Source organism: Pagrus pagrus (genome assembly GCF_965226575.1).
Source record: "Pagrus pagrus genome assembly, chromosome: 4".
Lineage (NCBI taxonomy): Eukaryota > Metazoa > Chordata > Actinopteri > Spariformes > Sparidae > Pagrus > Pagrus pagrus.
Window position 1 is genome coordinate 1,815,883 of NC_140188.1, and position 25,948 is coordinate 1,841,830.

General features: G+C 44.6%; 1 protein-coding gene across 1 annotated transcript in view; it reads left to right on the forward strand.

The window, feature by feature from the left end:
• LOC311256095 (uncharacterized protein) overlaps positions 1-18,571 on the forward strand; it is a 38,145-nt gene extending 19,574 nt beyond the window's left edge. Inside the window, exons 2-4 of the mRNA XM_084350899.1 lie at positions 8,731-10,291; positions 12,111-12,629; positions 17,368-18,571. Of these exons, the coding sequence (XP_084207025.1) occupies positions 8,932-10,291; positions 12,111-12,629; positions 17,368-17,390 (1,902 nt within the window). The 5' untranslated portion in view covers positions 8,731-8,931 and the 3' untranslated portion in view covers positions 17,391-18,571. The remainder of the gene's footprint in view (positions 1-8,730; positions 10,292-12,110; positions 12,630-17,367) is intronic.
• The last annotated feature ends 7,377 nt before the right edge of the window (positions 18,572-25,948 follow it).

Genomic DNA, 25,948 nt, shown 5'->3' on the forward strand with positions numbered 1-25,948 from the left:
TTCTCATGACTGCAGCAGTGAACCAAAAATATTCCAAAATATTCCAAAATATTCCAAAATATGTCTTAAACATCACCAGAGTCTGATTTATTTTAAAGCACTTAATGCAAAAATGTCTGAAGAAGATCTACGAGGCCTAGAAGGTAAAACTGATCCTTATCATTCACACACGCTCCCCTATACGCATAATTTGCATGTGATTTTGTTGCGATATATCTGACTCACTAAACTGAAGCAAATATCGAGTGCATGAAATCGTAATTTTAGGGAATTGCTTGCAAAAATGTGTTCACAAACTACTGATTTTAGGCTGTGAGAATGTATTCAGTGCGTTAAATAAGCAATTTCCAAACCTGAAATCAGCCACAGCCTTCCTCCCAATTCTTATCTAAGCAGCATGAAAACCTCTAATAACCATCTGAACAGATCTGTCTGTAGCTGTTTGTAGAGTCTGGCTCCATCTTAATGCATGAAAGCACACGTTCTGCATTTCAAACAGCCGATACATGACAGTTTGAGCGGGAACGAGGCGATGCGTCGGCTTTTCAGCACCACAAAGGGTTAAACCGAGCACTGAAGCTGAGTGTTTGTGTGTGAATGCGACGGGTGAGGAGTCCATGTTGAAAGCAGGAAGGTGTGAAGAGGAGGGCTATTATCACAGCGTGAAGAGGGAAACGTTGATTGGCCACTCGGCCTCCTCCCCATTGACCCCCCCATTAAATCTGCATTAACTGTGTGGGATCAGATCGTCATCACAAAGTGTAAAAACAAGGCCCCTCGCATAATGACTCAAGTTGTCTGCTTCAGAAGCTGCTCGAAAGCGTCTAATGTGTGACGACAGGTGACTGACACGATGTTATTGGCTGTTTGATGTAGTGGAATATTAGATTGTGGAGGGAAGATTGGTCGTGCATGATTCAAGGGTTCAGATGTGCTCGTGAACTAGATGGTAACTCATTTATCAAGCTGCAGAGTCGCTGTCTGGTCTCTGCACATGCAAACCGACGACAGCAGCAGAAGAAGTCAGTTGTGATGTCGCCACCTACAGGCAAAGATTAATACTGCTGTGATTTTAACTCTGTCGCCACCTACAGGCGATAGAGTGCTGCAGGAATAACGCATAAAACACAGAAATAAGTCAGCATTTTTAAAACATAGGTGTACATTTAGATGCCTGAGATGAGATCTGTGCTCACAGCAAGCTTAAGATATTCTCACGTTTTGTTTTACGATATAAAATACGTCAGAATTTGAATTGAGAATGATTTACGTGTCATTAAAACGAGACTACAGAGGTTGTCGGGGACATTAAACGTCATCACGGCGAACATGGATTGGTTTGTCACAGATTATTTTCTGCAATAATCCAAAAATTTTATGGAAAAATTCAAAAGTTCATCATCCCGACAACGCTCCATTTCTTACCTGCGGGTTTTCTTTGTGTGTTTTTTAAGGTTTTGCATTCACGACGTGTTGCCACCTGCAGGCTAAGATAAAGTAAATTGTTCCTGGAAATGATGTTTACATGCTGCTAAATGGTTTTTGTGCAAATGCAGTTTTTTCCAGAACATGAGGTGTTACATTCTGGTCACGTACAGGAGTCGTACAGGAACGTGATCAGGGTGATTAGTTGATATTGTGTTGGATAAACGTCGTATTTGCTGCTGCTGTTGTTAGTTGATCATTTCCTGGAGACAGAGCTGAATATTGCGTGTTGTAGCTGTGATGGTGACGTTACACACAAACACAAAGAGGCAGACTCGTCCTCTCTCGCTCTGTATCTTCATGCATCGACTACGGTATTTACATATGAAGCTCTGATTGGTCAGCTGTCACCTGCTGTGCTTCTGCTCTGTGGGACTGAACGACTTCACGTTCACCTGAGGTGAACCCAGTGAGCTGCAGGTCATTAGCATGAAGTGAGCTTTTCTCACCTCCCGGTCGTCGCAGTGCTCGTTGAAGATTTGCATCTGACTCCATCCTGCTGCTCCTCGCCTGCATGTGTGAACACGGGGGTCAAACGTCACATCTTTTATTTTCATCATGTTAGCAGCTATGTAAAATATTTTCAGTATCTCTAAGATCAAATCTAAGTTTTTGATAATACATCTAAAAGAGTTTCCTATCAGAAGAGACTGGATAATTTGTTTTGCACTAAATATCTGTTTTAGACACAAACAAATGAAACGCTGCACTGACTCTGGTTCAGCAGCCGCCCCGACGTGGGCCGACACTGAGCGTCTGTGAGCCGAGTTTTTGCGGCCGAGACACAATCCGGCTTCGTTGCAGCCAGTTCCAGTGTGGGTTTGGTCTGTCTGAGTTTGTAGATCGTATATCCAGGAACAAAGACAGGAGTTAGTATCCAGCTGGTGTTTGAACAAATAAAATCTCCCAGAGGACACACGATGACTCATTCTCTATACTTTATTCAACGGCAAGTATTCTCCAGTTAACAAGCCTGATACTTTACAGGTTTAACTGGTAAAATATTGAAGGTGTCATTGACGGAGGAATATCTGCTGAGGACGCTGCAGCACCTCTGAAACCAGACAATATAATAAAGGCTGTATTTGTGTCGGGATTAGCAGCAGGTCAGAGCTTTTCTATCGTGTGAAGAGAAGTTTTTCAAGAAACCTGTCGAGCTGCAGATGAATTCAGTGTTGCTGCTTTGTCATTCAGGTGTTACTACAACTATAAGATCTAAATTATTCTGCCCTTTCAAATTGCAGCAAAAATGTCGCCCAGCATTTAGTATGACATCATTATACAGACTGAGTTTCTATCAGCACCCCCGACTGCCCTAAAACTGCAGCAGCTGTTACTTCCCCGCCTGTAGGTGCAGCAGGTTGGACCAACTGCAGGACTGCAGATCGATTATTTTTTCGACTGAACATGGTTTCAACCATCAATGACGCCGTGTGTCCTTGGCTTTCTTTTTTAAAATTTGACTTTAAAATGAGGTTATTGGAGTGTGTTCTCCGTGTTACGATGATTTTTAAAAAGAAATGGGAGAGAGAGTCAGAGGGAGTCAGACGGAGGAGGAAGGTGAATGAGAGAAAAATGCAAAACAGAAGACAACGTGAAAAATACGAAGAGAAACAAGAAGATGAGAGAGACGGATGGAGATAATGAAAAGGGAGACAGAAAACGAGACAGAGACAGATATGGAAGGAGAGAGAGGACGGTGAAGGGGAGAATAAAAGTGACAAAAGAGACAGAAAGATTAAAGAGAGGCAGAGACAAACAGGTGGAAAGGAAATAGAGACACGGAGGAATAAACAGAAAGTTAAAGGAGGGGGAGAGACAGAAGAGCGAGGCAAAATGAGCCGGAGGACGACAAGACTAAAAACAGAAGGAGACAGAAAACAGACGTGAAGAGAAGAGACAGAAAAAACCAGACAGTGACACAGATAGAAAGACAGACGGACGGAGGTGAAGACTGAAAAGCAGACGAATCGGAGCAGAGACGATTCGCAATCAGCCCATGTCTGCACCACTCCTGCTCCTCTTCCTCCCATCCTGCACCCCCTCCTCCTCCTCTTCCTCCTCCTCCTCTTCCTCCCTCCCTCCCTCCATTTTGTCGTCCTCCTCTGTCTGATGCTGTTCCAACACCTCGGGGCTTCAGCCTCACATCCACCATCCAACACACTAATGCTCCTCTGCTGCTGCAGCGTAATCACCCGCCAAGGAAAAAGAAAAGAAAAAAAGAAACCCAAAATAAAGAGAAACTGAAACAAAGACGGCCGCGGCGGAGCTGCGTCTCGTGTGGCTGAACGTGCCTCTCAAACAGCTGGGTGGGATCCAGCAGAAACTCACATTTATTAATACTATAACGCCGGTTTAAAGAGGCGATGTTGAGGATTTTTTATTCCTCAGTGTGCTGCTGTTTGAGTAAATCCTTAAAGGAGCATTTCACAGCTGGAAACACGATCTTCTCATAAAACTGTTTGTGCAGCAGAGAGACGCAAATACTTTTGAAAATGGTGTGAGTGAGCAGAGAAAACAGGAAAATGGCTGCGGTGTTCCCGTTCTGCTCAAATCTACAACAACCACAATGCACTGGGCCACATCGGACCGACACACTGAGATTCCTGGTCACAAAATGTCTCGTCAGTCAGTGTTGTTAGTTACTTCCAAAATGTAATCTATTACATCTTACTTGCTACTTTCATTCAAAAGTAATAAGCTACTTGTGCGTGTACAGTAATGTGTCACTGATTACACTACTTTTGTGTCACCTTCGATGAAATGACCGCAGAAGTACGACCCGGCGTTATAAAATCACAGAGGGTGATACTGTTTCGCTGCCATCGCCTCGGCTTAACCTCGTCGCTATGGCAACGCTAGCTTACTTTGTGATTGGTTTCGACGCAAACGATGGTGACGAGCTTTTTGGGAGCTGGCTGACGATGTACTCTGCCGCGAGCCCCCGGACTTCTCGGGGTTCGAGCGTCTTCACGGCAGAACCAGAGCGTGAACCCTCTCCAGGTTTTACTTTGCGATACTTGAGCTACTCTTAACAAACACACTTTGTTGGTAACAAGCTATTTGACACAGTTACTATAATAATATAACAGAAATCCTTTTAGAAACGAGTTGCTTTTGACAGTGAGACAGTCTGTGAGCTGGACGTGATGTTTGCCGTCAAATGAGCAGCGACCTCTGTGTGCAGGCAACATGGAGGGAAGTTGAAGGTGCAGTGTGTATGATTTAGGAGGATCTACTGGCAGAAATGGGATATAATATTCATAGTTGTGTCTTCATTATTGTTTAATCCCCTGAAACAAAGACTCGTGTTTGTTACCTCAGAAGGAGCCTTTTATATCAGAGGCAGCGGCTCTCTTCCATGTTGCACCGTCATGTTTCTACACTCGCCCCAAAATGGACGAAACTGAACACTGACTGTACTCACTGGACCTTTAAGCATTGTTCATTTGCATATACTATATTAAATATTATTCAAGGTCCTGCAGACACTCTGAATAAGAAAGGAAGTGCTGGAGAAGGTCAAAGAAGAGAGGAATAAAACAGAGCAGAGCAGAAATGTAGCGCAGAGGAGGTTTTTACTGTTGCATGCAAAGTGTTTGGATGAATTCAGCTATCAAAGGCTGAATTATTGATTAGCAGAACATTGGACCAAGAGCTTCATAATCTCTGTACAAATTCAGCTGCTAATGTGCAAACGTGTTGTGTTGTAACTGCAAACACAAGCAGAAGAGCCAAAATGTCCGGCGTCAAGCGGCTCTAATGATGCACACTGGGAGAAATCACTCACTGATGGAGTCCAATGAACTCTGAGAGTTAAATTATTCAGCCCCATGAAAAAAAGAGACAAACTGGCATTTGTAGGTAACCAAATGTGTGAGGGCGTGCACGGTGATGCTGCGTCAGTGTCACTGAGACTAATTTGTGAAGGTTTTTTTTGCACCTGCTGAATAATACTGCCTGATAGTACGAGGATGTTTTTGTGTGCGAGGTGGAGGTGTCCATTTCTGTCCTCAGGCTACCGGCAGGCAGAATAAATGAGCTGTGCGTCAGAGCTAACGGGCTAGCAGCAATTTGAAGCTCAGAATAGTAAACAAGAGACGGAGCAGTGCTGAGGCTGGAGGGCGGAGGACGCTCGTGAACAGGATAGTTGGGAGCTCATCAGGTCCTGTTTTCTCGCAGGTGTTTCTGTTGCATAGGTTGATTTTTAAAGTGCCTGAATTATGCAAATGTGCATTTAAACATGGCATTTAAAGTCATCACATGTTCCAAACTATTTCCATGCCATATTAACCAATGTGTCGGCAAAAACCTCGGTTCCCGTGGTGAGTCTGACCTTGCAGCAGCTTGACAAACAATCAGCCAGAGAGCGGTGAAGTCAATAATCCAGATAGTTCATCAGATTGAGAGTTTTACCAGGCGTCTAGACCATAAACAAGTCAGGAGTCGTGCACTGGTGTGGATGAGTTGTTGCAGGTACCAGTGAGCTCGATGTCAAGATCATCAGGTCGTTGATTTTCTGTCCTGATAACTTACATTTACATTTCAAACTCTTCTTTAAAAAGATCGGGTTTATTTTACAACAGCGGGACTTTATCCTGGGGAAGTTTTTGCAGGTTATACTTAGACAAAACCAAAGAGTTCAACAACAACAGGATAGAAAATTGTTTTGTAACAAAGTTCTGTTTCTCAAATCTGTCCTGAGTAAACCCTCTTCACAAACAAAACAATAAAGGATCTCTGAAAGAAGAATATAAGCCCAAACATCTCCAGTCCCAGTTAGCTGATTGTCTCCCTGCACAGGATAAGCGTCAGCAGCTGCAGGCTAACGCTAAGCTAGCTGTGTCGTCTTTGAAGTGTTTTTCTTTTGTCTTGGGACGTGCAGAAGTAGGCGTGGGTGGAGAGCAAACAGACTGAATCACCGATCTGGAGTTTGAAGTCTCATTTTGATAGATTTTGTACTTCTCGTGTGCAACTCTGGAGAAGCATCAGAGCGATGATCAGTCAGAAGAAATGCACCGTTGACGCGACCAGGAGAGAGTGATGGTGTGTATATCATGTTTCCCTGCGTCAACACACCTGATTCAGATGAAGGGGTCGTTATCAGGTGTCAGCAGAGCTCGATGATGAAAAACACTGGTGTATGTTGGCCAGTGCACCTTGCAGGATGACATTTACAAGTTGGGCCATGTGCAACTTTTTTGAAGGACTTTTGAGACACTTTTACACACGAGGCTGTTGTCTGTCTAAACATGATTAAACAATCACTGAGTGAACTAACCAGCCTGCCAGTCAGTCGGTCTGTCGGTGTATCAATCAGTCAATCAGCTGTCAGGGGGTAATGGCAGCAAGCCATCCAACCAGTCAGTAATTCAGTCAGCCATCCCATCTCCCTGCAGGCGGTGAGGCAGCCAGTACAGCCAGCGAGCCAATATGGCAGCCAGTCAACCAGTGAGCCATCCAGTTGGTCAGTCAGTCAGTCAGTTGTGGCAACAACATAGTGAGATTATCTGGAGCATGTGATGTATGAGTTTACACCTCGCTCTCTCTCCGTCTGTCCGACTGTGTTTTCCTCCCTCGCTCGCCCCTCGGTCTCCCCTGTGTGATTGTTTCTCCACCTGAGTGCCTCTCAGCCTCTCAGCCTCCGTCAGCCTCCGTCAGCCTCCATCAGCCTGACTCACTCCTTCTCCTCTGAGAGTGTGTGACTGTGTTCACCAAACGTCTGGACTCTTCCACACTTTCTCGCAGTTACTCCACATCAGCGTGTGACTCACAGACTCATTGATCTGCAGATTCATTCACTGAATTTCTCCAAAAGGTGTTACAACCGAGCAGAGGAAGTGTGGCGGCGTTTCATATTTTCTCTTATTGTGAACCTGTTGCACTGGTTGACATGTTCCTTCATCACCATGAACACACACTGTAGTTTATTTTTGACTCAGTCCCACACACACCGTCACAAAACAAAACAGTCCCTTCCTTTCTGCAGCAGTGTGAGCACTCACACACTCACACTGACTTTTAGGCGTTTAGTGTAGAAAATACCTGAACTATACATTTTTCCACAAACACAGACATTTGATAAAGTATTTGAGGAGCAACTCCAAGTTTACTTGTCACAAATAGCACCACTCAGCCTTTAATCACTAAATTATTACTCTACTGTGTTTATATTTTTTGTTTTGAAGAAATTTCTGGCACAAGAATTTCCTCCAGATAGAATAACTTCTGTCTTATTTCAACCCAGAAAAATGTTCGCTAAGGACGTTTCTGCAAAACCACATTAACTTTAAACTGAACATTTCTTGATGTTGCAACAGAGTCTTTGTGCTACCTCACCTGACTTCCTCCTTTGCGTCCGTCATTATCACTATGGCCTTCAGAGGTCGCCGCCTGATAAGAAACATAAATATGGGTCGTAATAAGTTGCTTGCACAGTCGACCTATATGGTTGTTTTTCTGATGAGAGGGCCGTCAAAAACTCTGGAGTGCAAAATAGAAAAATATGTTTGAGGAAAATCCAATTATAATGTAGATATCTGCCGTTGCAGAGTATGATCCATAGGGAGTAAAAGTCAGGATTATCTCAAGTTTGCCTGTTCTGTTTTTAATTTGTGTCTCGTAAGACGTGCAAAAACTAAATCCCTGGATTACATTTTAAATTCTGTTGATAGTTCTTAATTTAAATTTCTGGCATTTGAAACATTTGGTATGCATCACCACGTCGCTTAAATACCACGTCTAAGCTGGGTGGGACCGTCAAACAGAAAAACTATTTTAAATATTTGGACAACTACCAGCTGAGAGCTGTTGGAAGGAAATCGTATGCCTTTTTTTTGAAACACCAGCTGATGAAAGTCAAGCAGCGAACTCTCGACAGAACAAACATGCAGCGTTTTAGGAGCCAAGGCCTTTTTTATTGCTGCAAGTAATGCATCACAGCCTTTTTCATTGAAAAATAAATAGTAGGAGTGTGTGTCCCTCATCGAATCACGCAGGGTGTGAATTTTGCAAGTGTGACTGATGAGGAAACATCATAATTGCATTGCATTTCCCGCTGAGATTCTCTATTTTGTTACACTTCATTCCCCATTCAATGCACAGTCTAGACCAGACTAATTGAGTGTCTATGGTGTTGATTCAGACTATTAACCATCTGTGCCTCCTCCTCTCTCTCCCTCTCTCTGCCCTTCACTTCATCCCTCTTTCCTCACCCTCTCCTTCCTGTCTCTCTTTCCTCTGCAGGAGTTTGGAGGACTAGTAGGATGCTGAGTATCTTTCCTCCTCGCAACTGTTCTCCACCCTGCTCTCCATGACCTGAGAGCACCAACACAGCGGGAGGAAAGTAACACCAGAGAGAGAGAGGAAGAGGAGGGCAGAAGGCCAGGGAAGGAAGGAAGGAGCACACTTTTTTTTGTTGTTGTTGTTTGTTTTCCCCTTTCCGAAATGGCGGCGACGGAGGCCAACGCGGCGCCGGTGGTCCAGGAAGATGGGAAAACCCCCGAGAGCAAGCCAACAGAGGCAGAGCAACCGGCTAAAAATGCCAACGCAAACTCAGAGACTGTCAACAACGAGATTGTCGATAAAGATGGCACCGCTGTCAACAATGAGGTTGTCGATAACAAAGAGACTGTGAATAACGACACAGCGGCGGCAGCAGGAGCTGAGGAGGGAGAAGCAGCAGCGAGCGGGGAGGCGGCAGCTCCTCAGAGCTCGGAAAACGCATCCACTGCTGAGCCCAAGACCTCGTTCCTGGACTCCTTCCTCAACAAGAGTGGCCTGGGGAAGGTGATGGGAGGAAGGAAGAAGAAGGAGCAGAGCACAGCTGCCGGAGAGGAGAACGCAGCCGAAGGAGGCGAGAAAGAGGGAGAGAAAGGTGAGGAGGCGGCTGCAGGTGAGGGAGGAGCAGAGGGAGGTGCAGAAGGAGAAGCAGCGATAGAGAAAGCTCCAGAAAACGGAGAGAAGGAGGAGGAGAAGAAGGGCAAACCTGCGGAGTCCAAATCCACAGTTCGAGATCTGATCAGGAAGCCGGTGGCGAGGATCTTCTCCCATCGCAGCACCGAGAAGAAAGATGGCACCGCCGCAGAACCCCAGAAACAAGTAAAGGTCCGGTCCAAGTCCTTGGACCGGCTGGAAGATCCTGAAGCACTTAACACCACCGCAGACTCCACCGTAGAGGAGGGAGGAGCAGCAGCAGGAGGAGCAGAGGGAGGCGCAGAGGGAGGCGCAGAGGAAGAACAGAAAGCCGCATCCTCCTCGGCAGCCACCAAGCACATGAAGCGTTGGCACTCCTTCAAGAAGCTCATGGCTCAGAAGGCGCACAAAAAGAGCGGAGGAGGAGGAGGAGGAGAGGACAGCAAGGAGGAGGATGGAGAAGGAGGCGGCAGAGACTCCTCCACGCTGGACTCCAAGGACTCGGGGCAGAAGAGGTGGAAGCTGAAACGCTCCTGGACCTTCCAGGGCCTGAAGAGGGACCCGTCCATCGTCGGCATCAGCGGCAAGGCCAAGGGCTCCGACAAAGACTCTGCTGACAAGCCAGAGGAGGCAGCAGGAGCTGAGGGAGGAGAGGAGGCGAAGGCGGAGGGAGGAGCTGAGGAGGCCAAGACGGAGGGAGGGGAGGAGAAGGAGAAAGCTGAGGAAGGAGAGGAGGAGAAGGCAGCAGCAGCGGCGGGAGGTGGAACCGTGACGCAACACGCCAACGAGATCTGGACTTCCTTCAAGAAGCGTGTCATCCCCAAGTCCAAACGCGCCAACACAGAGTGCGCCCCCAGCGCGGAGGATGATGCAACTGCAGCTGCCGCCTCAGGTGAGAGGACACACGTATACTGACAAATAAACCGCAGAGCCGAAGCTTCTGCAGGTTTGTCCCAGATATATAAGGCTGATACTGACAAGGTACAAATCCTGTCATTTGTAGTTGTGAGGTAAAGCCAACTGTTCGAGGCCCAAAGATGTTAAATCATATTTCGTTGCAAAATGAAAACAACACTGAGCAGCAGAATCTTCTTCTCTACACCATCAAACATCTCATCAACCCTCCAGATTGATCTCATTTTATAAGAAGTAGTCTTAAACTCGTGCAGAAGAAAAACCTTACATGTATAATCAAGAGTTTTAAAATAGCAAGCTTTCTGTTCACAGTTCAACGTGGTCACCATTAAAACACTCAGACTCAGCAGCTGACATCGTGTTCACACTCATTTTTGCGTTGGTCCCTGTCCGGGGGAGTACAGACAGGAGTTAGTGGCTTGCTAACTCTGAGGGAGGTAATGTAATTGAACATTCTCCCAAATAAAATATTCAACATCTGATGTGAAATTCAAATCACACTGTAGCTCCAGTCAACAGTGAGGACTAAATTTAGCTTGCGTTCTGCTCCTGGCTGCATGAAGAATGTGGTACAAAAACACAGAAGCCCCCGGCTCATTGTATTTGGGTTTTTTAACTGATTTTCCAGCGAGGATATCCTAATCGTTTTAAACAGAGGAGATTGGTTTAAACTCACTCTGTTTCCACCTAAATTCCTCTTTAACACAGCTCCTCCTCAGATAGAAGAAAGTGAAGTGAAAAACACAAATGATACATCAGAGTCACTTAAAAGTAAATAAAAATAGAGTTGTTGCATTGCAAATGTTTTTTTTAAATAGAAAGCAATTTCTTTAAACCATCTTTAAATCTGTTTGTTACTGTCTGATTTCAAAGCAAACAAAGACATACCATTTTTGATTACCACGTGGTAATGTGTGCAGATCATAGTTTTATGGAAACAAGACAATCCACGGATTGGGCGGTCGAGGTCATAAAAGTTTACATTCAGATTAATAGCAGATGGGTAACTGGTGCGTGAAATAACATAATTAATAAGAAAAATGCTACATTACCTGCAGTGATCTCCCAGCAGTAGAATAAGGCACAGCAGCTTCACTTCAATGATTATTTAAATCTCCAGACATGTTAACAGGATCAATGAGGATCTAATGTTAATAAATGCTCTGTGTTCCTTTACAGGTCCAAAAGGTCAAACACACAGTTCAGGTTTATACAGTAAAATAATGTAGTTTGGAGTAAAGCAGCTGTCCTCCTGATGAATCCTGAGCTCCATCAGAGCTGTTTAAAAATAGTTACTTCACAAGATAAAAGTTGAATTTTGTTCCCTCTGTCATAGTCACATATTAGTTTACCCTTGATTATTATAAACCAAGGCATTGCAATAAATTATTAGTTGTGTGTTACCAGCCACTGGGGGGTTCAGTGAGCCGGCTGAACCAAACCCAGCTGTGCCTGTTCCCCAGTGGAGCTAATCATAGAGTAAATACTGGACTTACTGGTCACAAACTACTCCAGTGGGATGATCAGCTGTTAAATCTTCCATATAATGCCAATTAAAGAAGTCAGTGATACAGAAAATGAATTGAGGCAGTCTGACATGTAGTAATCTTCATCGTTGTGCTTGTTAAATTTATAAAAACACCTATAAGTTAATTTATATTAATCCTTTGTACTCAATCATTCTGCAGGACGAAGTGTCATTTCTCTTAAATGGCAGATTTTTTCTGAGGCAGTCAATGAGAAATGTCATCATTCATAAAAAAAGCTTCAACTCTGACCTCTCTTCTTCCCTCCAGGTGAGGAGGGAGCAGCAGAGGAGGGCAAGTCAGCCAAGGCCAAGCGCTCACATTTTGGCCGTGCAGTTTCCCTGAAGAACTTCATCATGCGAAAGGGCAAGTCCACCAGTGTGGACATGGGTGAGGGCGCCAAGGAAGAGGAGGAGGCAGCAGAGGGAGCAGAGGCAGCAGAGGAAGCAGGCGCCGATGGTGAAGCTGCCACAGCGACCGAGGAGACCAATGACAAAGATGCAGCCACGGGCGAGAAGACGGAGGCGGTGGCGGAGAGCGGAGGGGAGGTGGCGAAGGAGGCGGAGAAGGAGGCGGTGAAGGAGGCGGAGAAGACGCCGGCCGACGCTCCGGTGACCAACGGGGAGAACAACGGCTGCTCCAACGGCACGGCGGAGGAGCACGACACACACAATCACCAGGAGGAGGAGAAGACGACGGGGGGCAGCCCCGTGAAGAAGACCAAGGAGGCAGGAGCGAAAGAGGAGGCCAACGCCAAGATCATCAACGCCACGGCAGCTGTGAACAGCGGTGAGTTAGAGCGCGCCGAGCGGGACTCTGATGAGCCTCAAAACAGCAGCAGCAGCAACAAAGAAGGAGATACTAACAACAGACAACAACAACAAGCACCAGCATTAACAAACGATAGCAGTAAACAAACTAAAACCAGCTGTCAACATCCTCAGATAGTTATAGTGGTTAGTGGGGTGGAGGAGGAGGAGGAGGGGGAGGAGGGAGGGGAGGCAGAGTCTCCACAAAATGGAGGTGGTCATGATGCTGCAGAGTCATGTGACCAGGGAGAGAGGGAGAAGGAGGAGGAGGAGGATGAGGAGGAGGAGATGAGGAAGAGGGATCTTCGAGATGCGGCGGTGGCCATCGTTCAGAACGTGATGTCAGCCGCGACTGACCAATTAGAGAGAGAGCTGTGCGTCGACAACGGTCTAAATGGTTGTTACGATGGCGACATTTAGTACCAAGGACACACACACACGTTCGCACATACAAGACAAACACACACTTATGCACAGGTGAACACTGATACACTCAATGTGCCAAATGTAAAGTTACACATATTAGCACAGGCTAGCACACAGATAGCATGCAAACATATGTGTTAAAGGAGTCGTTCAACAGTTTGGGAAATATTTGGCTTTCTTTCGATATCAGTCTCATTTCTGTGTTCAATATGGAGCTGGACTCAGGACGTGGTTAGTGTAGCTTAGCATAAAGACTTAAAACAGTTATCTTTGCTCTGCCTAAAGTTAAAAAACACATTTCAGCACCTCCAGAACTCACTTATTGACATGTAAGTACAGTGAACTGCTTCATTATTCCTTGATGAACAATAGGTAGGCACAGTGTGACTCCCACTGAGTCATTTAAAATGAAAATTAACCAGCGACAAAGTTATTTTATGGAGGCTAAACCAAAACAGCAAAAACTTTGAACTCCTTAAAACTGTGACATTTTTTTGCCATATTTTAAAGACCAGACAATCACTTGGTTCATTCAGCGAGCTTTAGAGGTGCCGATAGCTCTTTGATCTTTGGACATAGCCAAGCTAGCTGATTCCCCCTGCCTTCAGGCTAACCACATACTGACTCCACCTCCGTACTTAAAGGAACAGCTCACCCAGGGAATCAAAAATTCAGTGTGATGGAAAGTCAGGTGCAGTCTCGTAGTCCACAGAACATTTCTGGAGCTTCACAGTAAAACAGAGTTGCAGCATTCTGCTAAACACCTGAAGCAGCTGGAGACTTGTGTCCGGTGTAATCCAAGTGTCCAGAAGCCCAGAAAAGACGTTATTTACACCCTCAACGCTCCGTCGGGCTTGCGCGCCCCACTTCAAATGGGTTTGTGTGCTAACGCTTTTAGCTTAGAAGCTACAGTGAAGATTTCTGAGGGTGTAAATGACGTCTTTTCCGATCAGTTGTGGACACTTGGATTACAACGGCCGAGTCTCCAGCTCCTTCAGTTGTTTAGCAGAACGCTGCAACTCCGTTTTACTGTGAAGCTCCAGAAATGTTCTGTGGACTACGAGACTTCACCTGACTTTCCATCAGCATGCAGTTGAGCGGATAATGACTGGATTATCATTCTTGAGTGAACCGTTCCTCCTCTCCGAAACTAGAAAACTCCTTTTTCCCCAAAATGTTGAACTATATATTTTTAAGGTGCACACACACACACACACACACACACAAGTGACGCCCCTGTATATGCAGAAGCACATATACATAGGCATGCCAACATTCCTGGGTGATTGCATGATAAACAGCAGCAGTTATTCCCGAATCCCTTTAAACAAATTGTAGTGTAGTTGTTTAATAAGTGTTTTTGTGAAAAACCAGCGAGTAGAGAGAAAGAGAGGTGGAGAGAGAGAGAAGCATCTCTTTCGTTTTAATTTCATTATAATGTCGAGTTCATGCACAGCCAGACAAAAACCATTCAACAGTAACAGGGACTCAGGTGGCGAGCGTGGGCTCCCAGGGCAGCTACGGTCTACAGCTGACTGTTTATGAACTTGAGTACAAATATAATTTTCAGATGAACTGCTTCATGACACACCTGCCACAGTGCAAAATAACGACCCTGCAGTCCTTTAAAAAGTAGAGCAGCAACATGTTTGATTTTAGTTTGTTAAACATGAATGGAAAGAGCAGCGATGAGAGGAAATACAATGATGGAGATTAAATTTGACATCTCTGGACGTTTTTTTTATCGTCCAGGGTCACGTTTACTTTTCGGAGCTTCGCCTTTCGTTCGTACCGTTTCACACCGTCCCACCTGGGAGCCGCTTGCTGGACACTCAGCATCAGGAGGTGAACCAGAAGGTGCTCTGTTCCCTCCTCCATTATTTATCAGTCCCAGCCTCCTCTCTCCATGTGAGTGCAGCGTGAGGCTCGGTGTCCAGCAACCGACTCGCTTTGATCTGGTACAGCCCAGCAGATGTTTGCAGAGAGCAGCGCGGCTGCTGCGGCCGCCGTGCGGTTTACTGCGAGCCTCTTTGAAGCTCAAACTGTTTTGCTAAACCTGAACTCTGTTTAACACCTCGTGTTCGGCTCACCGAGGCCTGAAACTGTGCCAGGCTCTCCGCATTGTCACAGCTGCTTTTTACTGAATTTAATACAAACTGAAAAGCACAACAGATACATCACATGTCTAAAGACAAATGACATGACAAGGCCACACTTAATTTTTAGTTTCAGACATGTACTTTTTTGTTTACAGAGTCGTAAAACTGGGTCACAACCATGGCTGCAGTGTTCAGCTCATATTGGATGTTAGCTCTGAGGAGATCTTCCAATTTCAGCACGTTCTCACTTCCAACTCGTCAAATACAGCAGCCGGGTCAACTGTGACACGCTACACACCCCTCTAGTGTAGTGCAGCGTCCGCAGGAAAGTTAGCAATAACTAATGTGCAACGTCCGGTTAGACTTTCAAGATAAAGCACATATTTCACATATACGTAACTTAGAAACAAGTCAGCCTTGATACTTGGTCAAATGCGGGATGCTGTTTCTTCGGGGAAAGTCCTGTCCTGTGCGCGACCCATCCAAACACCAAACTCTTGTCATCCTTTTTTTTATTATTATTATTTTTCGGTCTTTTCATGGCTTTATTCTTGCAGGACAGCTTAGAGAGATGGCATGAGATGGGGTGACATGCAGCAAAGGGCCACGGGTCGGGTTCGAAACCTGTCGCCTCCAGAAATGACGCTAGAGGAGTTGCTGCAGCCGCTGACCCCACGCTGCCATATTTTACATATTGGGAGTGAGAACGAGCCATCATTTGAAAATTCAAGACAACTGTAGTCACATGATGGTTGAAAATACTGAGCGATTACGTGGTTAATACGTTTATGTCAAACATTTTTCAACGTTGTACCTGCCAGCACATACGCAGAGCACAAAAGCTGTAAAACTGGTGCCCTCCTCTGCTTTTTTAGCATGTTGACAGACTGAAAATGCAGTTTTCACCGTCGCTACACCTGCAAGACTTCAAACTTAAAGATGCTCGTTCAATGAGAGCTGATACACTGCTGGTGTAATTTGCTCTGTTGATTAAAATAGAAGAGACACAAACTGCAGCCTCATCACGGGTGTTGTCTATCAAATTTGACAACATTATCTGATGTTGTCCCCTCACATCTTTTACTTTTTGCACATCTGATTCTCTTCCCTACATCGGCAAGTCTTCCAGTACAACACTCTTTGAGTTACAATAAGGGAGGTCCCGTCTTATTCGGACCGGGAAAGCCTCCTTTCTTTCTCGTCATCTTCCATGCCTGCGCTGCATGAGCCGAGCTGCAGTGACACCAAAATGATAATTAACTCAGGAAAATTTTGTAAGATGAACTTGTTATCGCGGACGAGTTCACTACAAATGTTCAAATCGAGCGCGTTCGCACATTCACGCCCTTAAACGAGTTCGACACAAGACACCTTCTTCTGTAAACGTTTTTTTTTCCATTTCGATGCGAAGAGGAATATTTTAACAGCTGATATCAGTTAAAACACACTGACCCGAGAAACATTAACCGTAAGCGCACTAATACGAGACGGATTAAAACCACCAAAGCTTGCGGACCCTCGACCTTCCCCTCCTCGAACCCTCGGGCCGCCGGCGCTGCGCAGACAGCTGGCCGCTAGCTCTAACTAGCTGTAGCTTTGGATAGTTAGCTCTCTGTTTGCTGTGGAAGAGAAAAGCGGGTTTAGCAGACATCAATAGAGTTGAGTCCATCAACGGATTAGCAGCCAAAATCAAAGTGTCACGGAGCCTCTTCAACAAGCCAGATTAACCAGCCTTCTCTCTCTCTCTGCTGCTGGGAAGCAAACAGACAGTCAGAAACACTGTAGGCCCGCAGCCGACCGTCAGGTGGTTTCACTTCGGGGGGGGAAATTAAAAATCTTCTTTAAGGTCTGTGAGCACAAACACAGGTAGAGGACATGAAGGGAAGTGATGAGAGACAGACAGGCAGAGAGACAGACAGACTTCCTGTTGGTTGTCACGGTGATGACGACCCTCCCAACACTTATTTTCCCTCATGAAACTGTTGTGTTGTTGTTGTTTGCTTTTTGTACGTCCTTAACACAATAATAACTTTTAAACTAACCCAAGAGAGCGACATCTGTACTAAACCACTAAACACACATACGACATATAACCCTTTTTTTATATGACTGTTTATTATTATTATTATTATTATTATTATTATTATTTTGTAATACATTTTTTCAATCTCTTCTGTTCTGATCATTTACCAGACAAAAAGGCGGGAAACGTGTGAGGCCACACAAAGAGGATTAGAACTGCCCGGGATTCGCTGAGCAAGGAGCTCTGAGCCCCTCCTCACCCCCTAACTCCTCCTCCTTCCTCCCCTTCCTCCTCCTCCTCTATCCCTCCATCCCTCCTCCTCCTCCTCCTTCCTCCCGAATAAACAGAGTAATCACGTGTTAACAGATCACCATGGTGAGAAAGAGAGAGAGCGAGAGAGCGAGAGAGAGATTGAGAGAATGAGAAAGATGCAATTCATGTAGATGAGAAGTGAAAAATAATAATCACTCAGAAAGCAATAATTCAAGCCCTTCTTTTCCATCCATCATCCCTTCATCCGTCCATCGTCCATCCATCCATCATCCCTTCATCCCCTCCGTCCGATTACATGCATACATACAAAAAACATCCAGTGTTTTTATTTTTTCTTTGCTTGTCTGTGAGATTTTATATTGTCTACGAGAGAAAAGAAAAATGCAGAAATGTTAAAAAAAAAAAAAGAAAATCGAGACATTTTCCACCTCCCCCCTTTATTTCCTCCCTCCCCCGTCACCCCCGCCCGCCTCTCGCCGCCGCCGTCCTATTTTCCTCCTCGTCGAGCTACTTAACTCTGCTCTCTGTCTCTGCCGACTCCTGATTGGTGGATTTAAAGAACAAAAAAAAGAAAAAAAAAAAAAAGACTGTTAGTTTTATATCGACGGCCATTTTGGTTTGTAGTCTTCCCCCCTCGACCCCCCTTTCAGCCCCCCCTCCCCATCCGTCCCCAGTAGATATTTGACAGTACAGCAGGACCATGTTGCTACAGTATATAAACTGCCCTGAGGACTGCCACTTCCCAACCAACACTGTAATGTCTTCAGCTCTGTGTGTTAATGTTTTTAGACTGTTATATTGTGTACATGAATTAAAAAAAAAAACAAGAAAAAACCACCATCGAAATATTAAAGTCAAAATGTTTTTTGTTTTTTTTTCTTCTTCTTCCTGTTTGGTTTGGATTCTCTTTTTGTCTTTCTTTGTTTTTATTTTCTAAAAACACATCTTCTCACTGTTACCGCAGTCTGACGATATGCTGTAATTAAAAAAAAAATAAAAATAATAATGATGATGTTTTGTTGGTCCAAGTTTTCACATGTCCGCTAGCAAATTGTCAAGAAAAAAAAATAGTACAATAAAGACTAAAATCTAACAACTAAACTGCAAGTCATTGTGGGGTTTTCTATTTTTATCTGGATGACTGAAGTGTGTGTGCGGGCGGGTGGAGGCTGCAGGGTGGAGGGTGGAGGGTGCAGTGTGCAGGGTGGAGGGTGAGGGTGGAGGCTGAGGGTGGAGGGTGCAGGGTGGCGGGTGGAGGCTGCAGGGTGGAGGGTGCAGGGTGGAGGCTGCAGGGTGGAGGGTGCAGGGTGGAGGGTGGAGGCTGCAGGGTGGAGGCTGCAGGGTGGAGGCTGCAGGGTGCAGGCTGCAGTGTGGAGGGTGAGGATGGAGGGTGAGGGTGAGGGTGGAGGCTGCAGGGTGGAGGCTGCAGTGTGGAGGGTGAGGGTGGAGGCAGCAGGGTGAGGCAGCAGGGTGAGGGTGGCGGGGCGGAGGATGTCGGGGCGGGGCTTCATGCTGGAACACCATTGGATGCTCATTAATCTGCGTATCGATAATCTCATCCTTTTACGTAATGGACAGAATAATACGAGATTTCTTTGTATTAGAGCAGATCTGTATGTATTATCTGGCAGCAGGCTGCGGCTGTTTCGTGTAGACAGGTGGAGACGTCCATATGCCAGCCGCTGTCCCTTCACACCACCGCTGTCACAGGAGATTTACGTTTCACACGTTCAGATAAAACTCTGAAAGGACAGCGTGACCTTTGTATTAGAAAGAAAAAACACCATTCATGTTATAAGTTGTTGTCATGGATATTTAATATTTAATCCAAATTTAGAAGGAATGGGACGGAAAACGTGAGACAGCTGAGAGGAAGACAATGAACAGTGTGGTCAAAAGTATGTGGACACCCTTGCCTTTAGTGTCATGGCTTGGTAAAGGTCAGTGATGGAATGTAACTAAGTAAATTTACTCGAGTACTGTTTGAGTTTGATTTTTGTCGTCCAATAATGACGCTCTGGGATTGAAGGACGGGTCGGGTTCTTGTACTTCAATTTTCTGCTACATTATATTTCCACTTCACGAGAATTTGGAGGAAAATATTGTACTTATCAGTTGACCCATATTGTACAGTATCTATAAGGGAAATTATAATATTAAATCATACAGTTTTATTTCTGAACATTGATTTCCAGCCTGGGATGTACTGACTGTGATCAGGAGGTCCACACAAAGACAGACATCGTAAAGAAAAGCTATTAAATTAAAGAAGTAAAGAAGAAGCAGAAGTAAAGCTAAATGAACGTGAACACCACCAAACTAAAGAGCACAGGAGACAGACGGGAGACATCCAGGTGTCACAATCAGGAGAAGTTAACTCAGGTGTGGCTCGTTCTCCTGACTCTCCTGCAGCTCTGCCTCAGAACAGGAGCAGCTAAAAACACAAGTCACCACAAACAGAGTGAAAAAAAACAAACTAGGACAACTTCCTCAGGACAAAACCACAAATAATCAAAACCACCAAACCAGGTTTCCCTCTCTGTGCCAGACAAGAGAAAGTGGCAGTGGTGGAAGAAAGTACTCAGACTAAAAGTTTTCTTAACCCACTTCAGTCTGTTTAAATTTGGAAATGTGGCTTTGTATTTAAATATGCGTTAATATCCAGAAGAGAAATCTGAACTACAATAAACACCTGAACACCCGTCTGACAGAAGACATGTCTGAAGTACTGCAGTAAATTATATTTAGTTACTTTCCTACACTTGAATCTGTGAATCCTAAAGTTTAATATCATCAAAGATAAAAGTTTAATCAGCACCGAGGTGGAGAAAAGGTGAGCCAGTGTGTCAGAGCAGAAACAAACAGCTGAAACAGACAGAAAAATGTTGATTTCCAGAACATGCTACCGTCCTTCTGTCTCCAGTTCCTCTTCACACTTCTTCACAATAATTCTCCATTTCTAATTAAAAGGACAGTTTTTTTTTCCTTCATCATCTCAGCTTCTTAGTTGTATCTTTTTCTGGGAGGCTTGATGTCCTCGGAGCTGCTGCGTGGGCTTCTTCTCTCCTCTGGAAGGTGTTGATGAGAATCATTCGTAGCAGAGTCGGTACGGCGCTTTTAATGAACTGCTTTATTTTCTGTATCTTCAGCAGCATCTTTTAAAAAGGTAAATATTCCCCAGTTCTTCAAAAGGAAGTGGAAGATTTCTGCTGAGGAGGTCTGGTATTTACGGCTGCTTCTGCAGTTTGTGAACAAGAACGTTCTGCTCAGACTAACAGATCCTGGGCAGCCCAGGAGCCCGAAGCATCATTATTGAGATCATGTCGAGAGCTCGGTGGGGGAGCGTCCTGTCAGAGTTGTCCTTGAACTACACACTGCACCTGCTCGGCCGGTGTAAGCACATCCTGAATGTGAGCTGCTGACACACCTTTAAAGTGAACAAAGGAAACTGCAAGACATGTCAGGGAAACGTTAGATGTTCAAACACAATGTGAGCACGTCAGGAGGACGGAGAGAGACCAGACAGAGGTCAAACGTCAGGATCATTTCTTTTTACATACAATCTGTGAGGGTAGAAGACGCAGAGGACCTTCAGCTGTCACAACGTGAAGGTTTCTGATGATTCAGACCATCCCAGTGAATTTGCAGACAATCTGATCTCATCAGTCATGAGATGAAGATCTGCAGACCACAGATACGTTAAAACTTGAACGTGTTATTAACATAGAGACAACTGTACAATACGCGTATGACCCGACGTTCATAGCGGGAGGTGAAGGAGGGGATGGTGGTGCAGTTACAGCGAGAGAGGAGCAACGGCTTGAGGCTGCGTTTCAACATTTGTAAGTGTGAAACCACTGAATATTTTGGAGGTGTGACGATGGCATTTCAACATTTGTAAGCATGACGGAACTGGAAAACACTTTTTTAAGTCAAAACATGATCTTTTCTTCACCCTAACCAAGTGGTTTTTGTGCCTAAACCTAACGAGACCATAAGCACAGCGAAGTTCAACATATCTGTGGTTTGTAGAAACGTACATTTCCAACATTTTACCTGACTTTCCATCAGCATGGAGGGAGGAGATGATGACTCCATAAATCTGCTTTAATCTCCTTACATGTGCAGAACCTGCCTTAGAAACATCATGTTTTTAAGTTTTCTTCAGTATCTCAGTGATCCAGTGATAGTTGTCTGTACATCCACAGGTTCACTGCAAACAGGAAGTGCTAACAGCTGATTCGGCAAAGTTTTAATGGTGTTTGGGGTTTTGTTTTTCTGTTTTAAAACAAGTCCCCAACTACTTCAGGTGTTTAGGAGAATGCTGCAACGCTATTTTGCCGTGATGCTCCAGGAATGTTTTGTGGACAACGAAACTTCACCTGACTTGATGATGATGATGGTTGAATTTTCATTTTTGGGTGAACTGTTCCTTTAACAGCACAGTGAATGCGGCAAGCAACAGGTCTTTGTTGTCCAACCAATTTAAGAAACAAGTGGCACCCATTAAACAAACATAAACTAATATAATTCATATATTTTGAAGAGTTTCTATGAACCTGATGAACTTTAAGATAACTGTCTCCGTCCACGTCAATCTAAACTTCACTCTTCCTCAAACTGCTGCTGTCAGCGTCCCTCCGAGGGTCGGCGGGCCACATGTTGAGCCTCGCAGCAGGAGTATAACACATGTCTAGCCGTCTGTAAAGTGCGTGGTGACGATAATTCCCTACTGTCAGTTGAAATCGGCAGCATACTGTCTTGCTGTCAGGCCAAATCTCTGGGATTATGTTATTACAGCCGTAATGCCAGAGTACAGTAGCTGCACACACACACACACACACACACACACACACACTGAAACAACCTCAGGAGAGCTGATGCTTTGTGGTTTAAAGACGTTTTAATGGACAAAGTGTGGTAATAATCAAGTCAGTCTTGATGATGTGTTCGGGAGTAAATGCACAGCGATGAGATCTGAGCCTCCTCCTCCTGCTCCTCCTCACCGCCGTGGAAACAGCTTCGAACAGCAGATGGAGAATATGTCGGGATAATGATCATGTCTGAGTTGTTACGGTCGTCTTCAGATTTGTCTTTAATTGGGTTACACTTAAGGTCAAAGACATGGAAAGAGGCAGAACAGATGGATTACATGTCAGGATTATAACACCAGCTGCTAAATATAGACCATACTCCTACATGTATGGGCTGACATACCGCGCTGCTGTCTTTACGCTTAGATCACATTAGCAGATTTGAATACATGAGGAGTTCAGTAAAGGAGCGACAGCAGCAGCTAAGTGACTCCGGCTGACATTGAGGCTACAGCTGCTATCATTAGATCAAATTAGCTGCAGATGGAGGCTTTGGGGTCAAGTTTAAAGACATTTTAAGGACACCGAGGATGTTAGGATTGTGAGAGAGAAAGAGAATTAACACTAGCTGCTTCATCCTGCATGTGTCAGTGCATCCAAAACCCCTGCTAGTGTCCCCTAGAGGCCGTGACATTCATTACACTGCACAACATACTGATGACTGGATGTAGCTACTCTTTTTTTTTTATCCAAGGCAAATTACAAACAAGGTATAAACAAAAACACAAGGAAAAAAATAAGTGCATCTGGCGGTGAGGTCTTGAGGTGTTTGAGGCCTTGAAGCCAGTTTCCCTAGTGGCCAAACTGTGTAATTACATCGTCGCGTGATGCACTGGAAAAAGGCTTTTTCCTAGAAGCTAATATTGTGAAAGAAGCATCTCAATGGGAATGGGACTCCGCCTCCAACGCTGTGTCCAGATTTAATATAACGTCCCTGAAGAGGACCCACAGATATAAATGTTCATTCTAAGGTGACACAAGTTTCAGGCGATTATGCACCAATGACAACATAATATGACTGAAGACCATCTCGCAGTGCAGACTATAAAAACACTTGATGGTCCGTAGAAACCAGGAGCCTCCATGGAGTTAAACATAATGCAGATCACATGTTTGTTGTTGTGCTTCACTGCAGTCTGTGTTCAGTTAATCTGCAAAATAACAATGTTTTCACTAAAAAGAATAAACACCAGCAGAACAAAGCTTTTACTTTACTTTCCAAGTTTTTATTAATAACCTTTGATTTCTTTACAAACCCAACAGCACAGTACTTCACATCAGCAGTCTTTTTTTGGACGACAACAAACAGATGCTGCTATATGACGTTGAAGCGCAGAGAGACAAAACAACATCCAACTGAAGAGTTTCTCTCCACCGATGATACAAAATCCACTCTTAGTGTTTCGAATTGATTAACAGCAACAATACAAAAGGCTTTTAAAGAAAGTGTAATCACTTTAAACGACTCGTTTCAGACTAGAAACTGAACAATTCAGAAGGAACAGATGTTTAATTCGTTTTCATCTAAATGTAACAGCCCCATAAACAAAAACACTGTTCGGTGCTCTCTCCTGGTGCAATGAGTAGAAAAACTCAAACACTTGCATTACTTGGATCGGCTGTATTGGCTCTGTGCTCCTGAATAACATGAATTTGCTTTACCGTCGCATGAAGGTCTATATTATGTAAGAAAACATAAACACTGACTCGTACCTGCAGATATTCACTCAGATTAGGATCAAGGGAGAAAAACTTTATCACAACATCCATAATTTCAGTGTCAAACTCTGCAGAAACAGAAAACAGCTTAAAAAAACCCCACATTTAATGTGATGTTCCTGATAAGAGCGAGCAGAGAGCGAGCTGCTGCAGGCTGATGGGAGCAGACAGCAGAGAGCCAGGCAGGACTTTTTCCCTGCGGCTCATCTGGATGATGTATGGAGTGTTTAGTCCGTTCAGACAAGTCATTGTCGACGCTTAAAAGGCTCCAACACACACACACACACACACACACACACACACACACACACACACGCAGAGTAGTCTATATGTTCACACACACACAGGCTGGCTGCTGGCTGCACAGACACATGAGGCTGAGACAGAGGTAATATCAGTGAGTCAGTGTGTGTGAGATGATACTGTAAGAGGTGGTGATCAAGGAAAATAAAATTCAGTGGACATGTTTTGTGTCTGTGTATGTGGACGACAGATGCTTGTGCATTGATGTGCTTGTTCTGTGGTTTTGTTCGGCAACGTTCCTATTTTAAGTTTCAAGCAAGACTCCAGACTAACTTCTTCACCACCTTCCCCACCAGAACCGTCCTAAAAAACAATACCAAGCATCCCAAAGTGAACATAAACCGACCCAGAATCAAAAAAATAGTTTCTTCACTTATTGTTAATAATGTAATGTTATTATTACCTCAAAGCTGTACTCAGCTGAAGTACTACAGATGTATTTCTTTTTAATGCTTCATCTTCTTCTGAACAGAAACTCTCAGTCCTTCTGTGTCATAGTAAAATGCAGACAGGAATGTATTTACCAATTTCCATGACAATCCATCCAACAGCTGCTGACCCATTTCACTCAAAACCACAAATGCCAATGATTGTGCTCGAGGAAAAGTCAGAGGATGTCCAGAGTCACAAGGGTTCATCCACTGCTTATCAGTCTCAATCAGCAGCAGACGATCAATACCAGCGTCACGGCGTCCAGTGGCTCGGTGTGTCAGGGTCTTAAGCTTGTTTTATTACACTACAGTGACACCTGCGATATGCACGACAGGGATAGTGTGTGTGTTTACTGCTAAAACTGTGAGGAGACCACACACGTCATCATCAGAGAGGATGTAAATGATTGTACCGGCCCGTCACCCATCACCACACACTTCAAGTACTCTGACACTGCAATAATAACTCTGTTCCAGCAATCAGAAGTTATCGCTTCACACAATGGTGCACTGATAACTACCTTCAGCTGTGCACAGGCAATATGGCTGCAGACTAATGATTAGTGTCACGATTAATCCTTCAGTCTAAAAACTGTTTCCCAAGAGCCCAAACGGACTCTTCAAAAGGCTTCTTTCGACCACGAGTCCAAAAACCCAAAGACTCCTCATTTACTGTCATAAATGACAAAGAAAAGCAGCAAATCTTCACATTGAAGAAGCCGGAACGAGCTGATGTTTGATTGAAACATGACTGAAACCATTAATTGATTAATAAAACAGGTTGGCAGCTAATTCTCTGTCGATCGACTGATCCATTAATCAAACTAATCGCTGCAGCTTGGACAAAACAAGAGAACAGGTGATTAGCAAGTCAAACAATCCATCCATGTCCAGAGACATATCATTTTCATCCATAAACAATCCCAGCAGAGACTCCATGATACCCATAAACTCAGAGCGCCGTCTGCTGCAGGATCAACCCATCCTGTCCATCTCTAAAATCATCCGTCATCCACACTCAAACTCTCAGACATGAACGACAGAGCGAGTGACACAGATCCTTCCCCTCATTCATCACTTCACATGGGACCTTAAAATGGAGGAGAGCTTTGTCCTCTCTGCCTCTGCAGCATCGAGCAAACTGCCTCACT